The following is an 8,823-nucleotide window of genomic DNA, read 5'->3' as shown; positions in this document are numbered from 1 at the left end:
AAAGCTATTTACATATGTCTAATTATTGGAGTCTATTTTCTTCACCCGATATTCATTAATCCACGGTTTTACTTGCTTCTATAGCTTCATACTATATATGAGATTCGTATTATTTATCCATTCTTGGTTTTTTTGGAGGTTCTACTTTCTCTTAAGAAAAGTTCATTGTTGATGTAGGTGTGGCCTCACTGCCCACCCCAGTTTTATGCTCGGTGATGTTTTACCTCTCCTTTCCCTCTGTCTCATGTCCTTAGATTGTTTGTACATGGGGCTAAATGGCAGTTTGATTGTGTAAAAAGGTATGTGAGTTCCTTAGAAAAAGCATTGGCGCTTGGAATATATATGTGAAACTATTATCTTATTTGGCTATAAGACATTTCAGATCGACTATGGCCGGATGTGCGGCGAGCGGGCGTGGGGAGGCGTGCGCAGCATGGTTACGGCAGGGAGGCCGCGGATCTGGCGGCTCCGCGCGTTTTTGAGAGGTGCGGCGGCTGCTGCACCACGACGAGGAGCCGGTGGACGTCGACCGGAGATTGTGTGCTGCGCAGTGCTTCGGATCTGCTCGGATTCGAAGGTGTGGAGGAGCTCCGGGCGAAAGTCCAGCACTGACTTTGGGTCGATGCCGGCAACAGCGGCGCCATGGCCATGGTGCCGTTCTCCTTCTTGAAGGTGTAGCCGTGGAGCTCCATTACACGACTCTCCGGGAGAAATCTTTAGCTTCGGATGGTCGAAGCGGGCGATGCCGACGGCTACGTTGTTCCCTTCTTTGAGGCATCGCCTTGGAGAGTCAGCATATTGCGGTTTGCACGGATCTCTTCGTCGGCGGGGACAGTGGACGTCGTGGCGGCGGCTCCGAGTGGTTTTTGTTTGTGCGCCGAGATGGCGATCTCGGGAACAATGCGAGTGGCGGCTCTATGAGGTGGGGCTCGCTCTCGACATTGGTTGGGTGGCATCCTTGTCCCACTTGGGCGGTGGGGGTGTCGGCTCGGTCGATGCGCCCCAGAGGGGGCGGTCTGACTCTACGTCGGGGCGGCGGCCTCGGATGTGGTGCAACGTTCGTGGTCTGCGAGAAGTTGCCCTAAGCATCGTGGGCTGCGGGCAGCTGGGCTGTGCGGCGTTGCTGCTCGAGGAGAGCGGTGGTATGTCGAGGCGGCGGCCTCGGAAGGCGGTGCTGGTGGAGTGCGCTGGGCGCGACGGAGCGGTGGATGTCGGGGCGGCGGCCCCGAGAGGATCTCTGTGGCGACCAGGCTTCTGTGGCAACGATGATGGTGGGAGCAATACCAGGCTTCTCCGGCGTGTCCGCGGTTTTGCTTCGGTTTGTTTGTTGTTGTGGAGTCGAAGCTGCGGCGGCGGGGCCCTGTGGTATACGATGACTGGCTGCAAGTGGCCCGTTCGGCGATTTTCTGTGGCACCAGCTTCCGCATGATTTTGTTCTTCTGAGTTCTCCGTCGAAGTTGGAGTTGCGTTGTCTGGCTCTTCTAAGTTCTCCGTCAGAGTCGGAGTTGCGTTGTCTGGCCGCAGGTCGACATGTTATCGATTAGGGTAGGCTTTGCCCTGAGTGCTTTTGTCTCTGGGGTGGGCTTGACTCTTGTTGTTCTGGTTTTTGCCCGGTTTTTCGTAATTAACTGGACAATTCTCTTCTGCTTAATTAATAGATGAGGCAATCTTTGCCTCCGTTTCAAAAGAAAAAAGATTAAACACGTAGATTGGCAGTAAAGTTTCTCCAAGATCTCTTGCTAACGAAACTCTTCCCTTGCATGTACGAATGTACATGGTCGTGTTATGTGCATAAACAGATATCAGTGGCCAAGAACAATTATCAAACTGGTGATTGACCGGAAATGACAAATCTATCTATAAATATAGATACACCAGTGGCCAAGATCTAAAACACACACACCTCTAACACTATTTCACTTCGCACACTACCAGACTTTCAATGGCACAACCAACCATCTTTCTGTCCCAACTCCTCCCCGTTGGTGTTGGTGGTAGTTTGTCCGGATCCTTGGCATAGTAAGCGATGTTGTCACAACTCCTCCACTCTCTTTCACGTGGAAAGAAACTTCCTTGCATGTTGCTATGACCTCCCTATAGCTTCTACAAATAAGAAAGTACAAGGACCTGCATGAACTTGCTAAATATACAGATACTTTCACGCCATCAGCTCGCTTTCAAAGCGCATTGTTCCCGTTTCCCTCATTACAAAAGCAACACAGACGCACACAAACAGGCTTTGATGGGCGCGGCGGCCTTTGCGCGCTAGTATGTAAAACTTGTGTTAAGTTACTGGGAACGAAACTGATGTGACTTAATGGATAGGGCTAGTAGAATACTCCTAGTGGCCAAGTGGCACATAAACAGAAAACCACAGAGGTGGCTGATAAAATCAAATGACGCAGGCGGTTGCAGGCACATACTCAAATCATCCATCTAATAGACTAGTAGTACTATACTACTGTACTCCCTCCGTTTCTTTTTACTTCGCATATAAGATCACAAAGTTTGACCAAATTTATATAAAAAAATATGAACATCTACAATACTGAAACTAGATAGAATGAACATACGTTTCATGGTGCATCTGATAGTATTGATTTCATATTGTGAATGTTTATATTTTTTAATATAAAGTTAGTCAAACTCTACAAAGCTTGACTTTGACCAAACCTTATATGCGGACTAAAAAGAAACGGAGGGAGTACTTCGTAAGAGCTACGAATCTGATCTAGTTCAGTATTCATTGCAGCAGCAAAAGTGCTGGAATCCATGAAAAGGCATCTTGAAGAAATGGAAGCTCCAAGGACGAAAAGCCAGGCCCAATATGCATCTTCTTAAACCTGCAAAAGTAAAATCATACAATCGCTGTTAGGGTGTGCATATAATTTGGTTACCTTTGACAGAAAAGATATCAAGTTATATGCAATTATAAACAAAGATTAGGATAGTATACCTCGGTAATCAATCCTATAGCTTTGGCAATGCGTATCTTCTTTCTGATATACTCGTCAAAGAATTTGGGTTTTATCCTCTGTAAATAAATGATTTTTTCTTAGCGTAACGGTACCTTTGAAATAATATGTATACATATATATCATATCAAGATGCAATTTCTTTCGAGTACAGTACCAGCTTTTTAACTTTCTCTGTAATCAACTCCTGAGCTTTCTCCTCTGATACCTAAGGCAATCAGACGTGAAATCAAATCAAATATAAGAACATTTAATCCATTGGATCAATCCCACACACATATCACAGTACTTACTTCCTTGGGAACACTTGCCGTGCAATGAAGAAACTGAAAAGGTGAAGAAAAGAAGCAAAAGAGATAAGCATGCACGTTACAAATTCTGGGCTTCCAACTATCTGTGAAGCAAAAGAGATAAGCATGCATGTTGCAAATTCTGAGCTTACAATTATCTCTGAAGAAGAGCGTACCTCTAGTTTCATAAGGGAATGGTCATACTCTATGGCATACTTGATGCTATCTTGCCGCGACGGACACTTGTTCAGTAAATAGACTTCCTTCAAAGCATTTTCGAAACTCTCCTGTGCATTGTTGAGAAATGAGAATTACATGGATACTCAAAAAAAAAACAAGCATTACTGTATACATATACAGGGTTCATAAGCAACACGAATTAATCAGAATTACATGGATACTCAATAAGTGTGAAGAAGACTGGGTTACAATACTGAATTAATCAGAATTACATGCATACTCAATAAGTGTGCAGAAGACCGGGTTACAATACTGAATGCTAACCTTTTGTTGAGTGACTCGCTTCCATATCTCGAAATGGAGACCATCGGATCCGTTACACCACCTAGCCTCAATGCCCATGTAAGTAAGACAATCCTGCATCGAAATAATCAAACTGTTAAATGCAAAACCATGCCAAAATTAAGTTAGTGATTATGCTAGAGATCATACACTGAAGCCAATACGAACTAAATGAGTTGTGATCTTGGGAAAGCGAGTGGCAATCTTAGTTGCTTGATAAATTCCTCTGGTCCGTATTTTGCTTGCCTAAAGAACAGAGGAAATACCATTGATAACGTAACATATACAGAAAATTGCCATTCCATGATTTTTGTGCAGTCATGTACTTACAGTAGGAGAAGTATCGTTAACCGGTAGACAATCTTTCAACCACTGTATCAAGATAAAAAGAGAGGTTGTTAGTCCCATAATAAAAATCTAATGATTGCAGGAATGCTAGTCTTGCTTGATTTTGCGACGCACACCTTAAGTTCCCTTAATAATGTTTCAAAGTACTCGATGTATTCATGTTGCATCTCATAGCTATGAAAGTAACTGCGGTACAACTCCCAATCAGCATACTCCCAATCAAAAACAGCACCCTACATGAAAATGAAGGGAAAGAGGAAACATGATTTAGAATGACAAATAACATATGCCTTAATTAATATAATAATATAAATAGAGAGAAGATGACAAAAACAAGGTTTGATACAGGACAAGCAAAAATGTACTAATATTCGTAAAAGAGTATGTTGGTTCTCTTTAAAAGAAAATATTAAGTCACAGTACCATTTCCAACAGAAAAATATGCATAGAACTACTTTAGCAAAAGAAATATGAGCATCAAGAAAGGTAATAAAGCGGAAAGAAAAATATCCTGGTTGGCACTATGTTGAAGTAGTTAGCTGGCCAGTTTTTAACAGAGGCCGATAACTCAATGATGTACCTTTTCCAGCATAAAACATTATGAAATGGACCATCTAAGGAAAAGATAATTAACACCCAGTAAACATATCATGAACTCATCAATAACTCCACATAAATTGCTCTGTAATGTAGATCCTTACATAATAGATAACTTTTAAACCCTTTCTGAAAACAGGCCACGCAGATCATTTGTGTATATCATGGTGTTGAAATTATGATGAATGGTTCTAAATAGCCATACTAACACAGTGGAACACCAAAGGCAATTAAATGATTACAGGAACACTCAATGATCAGTTTATATACGTACATGATCCCGAGGCACTAGACGCTGGTAGTCATTCAGGCAAGCAAGCTTGCAGAGTTCAGGGTGGAAGAACCAGTCTAATACACCTTCTTCCTCCAAGAACCTAAAATATTGCATCTTCACGAGGAAATCTGTAGGAAATTCGTCCCTGTCAAGAAGCTCCACAGGGCAATCTTTCAGTTTATCATGGCACAACTCATTCTTAGACTCCTTTTGTGACAACTGCAGTCAATGATATCACCATTGGAATTAGATATGGATTATGAGATAAAAAACAGCATAAGCAGGATAGAACAAACTAACATCAATTCGCAAAACGCAAATGTATGGATTGATCCTTGAACAGCATTTGATGACTGAAAAATAGAGGCATGGATGGATGAAACCTTGTAGGATCTGATGCGATACACCGCGTGGCGGATGTCCATGTCATAAAGATCTGTATCATCCAATCTGATGGAAGTATCAACGGAGGGGTCGGAAGGCAGATTCATCAAGCATTTATAGTACTCCTCAAAGCCAATATCATCTCGCACTCCCAACTTGTTCAACTTTTGGGTTATGTACTCCACTTCTTTATCTATCTTGATTGCGGCAGATTCTTCCCTCTGTTCCGGGGTGGCAACAGTGTTGCCATGGTCGTTAGTATCGATGGGACGACTGGTACATTCATCGGAACAGTGGGAACTCGTTCTTGCTTTGAGTAGTGTAGTGGTTCTTTTCGCTGGAAAAGACGCATTGCCTTTCGTGTGCTTTTTCTCTCCGGCAAGATGTGCTTCAGTTTTGTGCTTCTTCTCTCCAGCAAGTCGTGCTTCAGTCTTGACAGGCCGCTGGATACCATGCGTCTGCCCGCGGAGTTGATCAGGGGGGCATGTCTTCTCCTTTGCATTATGCGCCTGTGGAATCAGGCCTGTACCCACCTTCTCCCTTTGCTTCAGCGACATCTCTCCGGCAAGACTCTTGACAGGCCGCTGGATACCCTGCGTCTGCCGGCGGAGCAGATCAGGGGGGCAAGTCTTCTCCTTTGCATTATGCTTCTGATGTATTGAGGTTGTATCCCCCTTCTCCCCTCGCTTTTGCGACATCTCTCTACGGAAGCCCATAACCAGCGATGATGATCTCTCCTTTGCACTATCCAAACCCCTCTGTCGAATTCGATCCGGAGGTGCTAAGTGCTCCTGCACGATGTTCTCGTCTGCGAGGACATGCTTCGGCCCCATCGCGCCGCAAGTAGCCGCCTTATCCTTTGCGTGGTACGGCATCGTGCTCGCGGCCGCCTTGCCCTTTGCGTGGTGCGGCGTCGCGCTGGTAGCCGCCTTGTCCTTTCCGTGACACCGCTGCATCTCTCCAAACCCTAACCAACAACGGAGGTTGAACACACATCATCGATAATGTTAACAAAAAAAATCCAAAAAAAGGGGGTATAAGGCCAGAGGGGTACCGGCGGTGGCGACCCGACGGCAATCTCGGCGACCGCCGCGGAGGTGGCTACGAGACAGAGCGAATCGATCTGAGACGAGCCAAGGAGACAAGACGCGCTAGAAGAAAACTCGGAGGCCCGAAGCGTCGCGGGAGGAATAGGAAGGGGAAGAACGGGAGGAAGATCTTTGAATCCGTATAAACCTGTAGCAGCAGCAGCCGCCGCCGCGTGGGTCGAGACTCGGGAGCGAGGTAGGACAAGAATCGATTTCTCTTTTTTTTTTTAGGAAAAAAGGAATCGATTTCTTTTATTTGGGGACGGAGGAGGCCGCAGGTCAGTATCGGATATCCTTTTCCCTGGCGTGTATGAGATGATCTCCTCTGGGCCGGGTCAGATTCGATACTACTCCTCCGGTTTTCGGGCTGACCCATTAAAGAATAGGGAGCTGCACCTAATAATGTGTTCTCGCGTTATTTCTATCGGGGTTTTTTATATTTCTGTTCGTTTTCTTTTATATACTTTTACAAATTTCAAAAAAAATGTTCAAGAATTTAGAAAATATTTGTGCATTTCAGAAATGCCCAGATATTGAAGAAAAAAGTTCACATATCCAAAAAAGTGTTCACAAATTCAAAACATGTTCGTCATTTTAAAAATGTTCGTGATTTTGAAAAATGTTCGCAATTCCAAAGAAGTTCATGAATTCAAAATACGATTGCGTATTTAAATATTCTTGCAAATTCAAAAAATAATGTGAGTTCAGAAAAATGTTCTCAAGTTCAACAATTGTTCGTGCATTCAAAACAAAAATTAAAAGAGTTCACCAATTGAAAAAAAACTGCAAATTTCAAAAAGTTGTTTGCATACTAAAAAAATGTTTCTCTCCCAGTCTGTCTAGTTCTCACCCTCCCAGAAAAGAAGGGAAAGATTGCGATGTCTGTGAATTCAAATAAAGATTGCGAGTACGAAAAATCTTCGCGGGATTGGAACGATGTCTGTGAATTCAAATAATGTTTGCATATTAAAAAGATGTTAGCAAATTCAAAATAGGTAGGAGAAAATAGAAAAGTATCATCAAATTTAAAAATGTTCATAAATTCAAAAAAATACAAATTCAAAGTGCTCATGGAATTGCCAAAATATTCGTGAGTACAAAAAAATTTACGGGATTTTGAAAATGAAAAATGCATAAAAACGACATAAAAAAGAAATGCTGGAAAGGGAGTCTCTAGTTGGGTCGGCCCATGCGCAGCCGCACTTATGGGGTACGGGATAGGTCGCTGTCGTGTGGGCTTCGTATTGGGAAGCGCTAGGCATCAGACTACTGCAAATTTGCACCTATTAGACTAATCCATAGCCAATGGATAGGAAAGTGTTGGAGCGTGGGATTAGAACGCCCTGTTACGTGGGAGTTTCCACCTGATTAGGAGATAAGTCCTTGATTGATTTTATCACTTTCCTTACTAATTGCTTCCAGAAAAATCTGCCCTAAAAAATCCGTCCTAATTAACTCCTTCAAGATCCATTTTATGTTCCAAATATAGATTCTAATTTTTTTTGCGTATATTGTTTGTTATTTCTTAGAACTGGATGTTTGAAGCAAAACATTGGAACATAGGCTATTCAAAATCTGAGTGCTTGAAGCACAGTACACCAATGTTGGAAGCATAACTGATTAATGCAGAAGGAGAAGTGTATCCAGCCATGTATGAAGCGTGATGCACCATTGTAGGAAGCATGATTAGTGTGTAAGAAAAACTTTGTGCCTTATCTTCTCATACTCGTTGTTTCCATCGTATGCTCCGATTCCATAGGTCCTTCGTATGCGTGATATTATTTGGGCGTGGAAGCACTTGTGTGGTGGTGAGCTAGGTAGGAAGCACATACTGTGATAGGTGGAAACATGGTTTACTAAAATTGAAAGCATATATTACTTGAACTGTGTACATAAAGGACTTGTGTGGTAGTAAGGACTAGGAATTGAACCATTCATTCAGTTTCGTGCTTCCACGTCAATCGGAGATTCTTTCGATTTGGCAAAATCTTATGTATAGTGCACCATTTCTATTCTTTTTTGTTTCTGGCACAATGAAGATGTATTTTAGAGAACAATAAATTGTTTCCAATGTTCCATTAAATTGCTTCCTAGGAAACAAATATTTCTTATCAAGTAGTCTTATTTACCATTGAAACTACATTGGTTTAAAACCAAAAATACTAATGCTTCCAAAGAAATGACAATATGCGTCCAAAGAAATAACAATTTCGGACACTACCAAGTCGATGGCCGACATGCTTCCTTTTCAGTGTTGGCCATGCTTGCTACTGATGCTAGTTATGCTTCCCTGTGATGATAGTCATGCATTTTTCAAATGGTGGGTGTTTTTCCTTCCATCACCA

At 42.8% G+C, this 8,823-nt stretch overlaps 1 protein-coding gene across 2 annotated transcripts; it reads right to left on the bottom strand.

The window, feature by feature from the left end:
• Positions 1 to 2,451: 2,451 nt before the first annotated feature.
• Positions 2,452 to 6,696, bottom strand: LOC119356317. 2 transcript variants are annotated; one of them, XR_005171902.1, is made up of 12 exons: positions 6,445 to 6,696; positions 5,390 to 6,357; positions 5,007 to 5,225; positions 4,252 to 4,368; positions 4,118 to 4,159; positions 3,938 to 4,033; positions 3,770 to 3,862; positions 3,442 to 3,552; positions 3,269 to 3,369; positions 3,133 to 3,183; positions 2,957 to 3,034; positions 2,452 to 2,843 (listed from the first exon to the last, which is right to left on the bottom strand). XR_005171902.1 is itself a non-coding variant. In XM_037623263.1 (12 exons), the coding sequence occupies exons 2-12, from the start codon at positions 6,344 to 6,346 to the stop codon at positions 2,838 to 2,840; spliced, it is 1,803 nt and encodes a 600-aa protein (XP_037479160.1). In that variant the 5' UTR covers positions 6,347 to 6,357; positions 6,445 to 6,696; the 3' UTR covers positions 2,452 to 2,837. The 2 variants fall into 2 exon arrangements, 1 of the variants encoding a protein (XP_037479160.1); XM_037623263.1 differs by having other exon boundaries at positions 3,269 to 3,301.
• Between the last annotated feature and the right edge of the window lie 2,127 nt (positions 6,697 to 8,823).

This window comes from Triticum dicoccoides, chromosome 2A, assembly GCF_002162155.2.
Source record: "Triticum dicoccoides isolate Atlit2015 ecotype Zavitan chromosome 2A, WEW_v2.0, whole genome shotgun sequence".
In the NCBI taxonomy this organism is placed as follows: domain Eukaryota; kingdom Viridiplantae; phylum Streptophyta; class Magnoliopsida; order Poales; family Poaceae; genus Triticum; species Triticum dicoccoides.
This window is presented reverse-complemented; position numbering and strand designations above follow the sequence as displayed.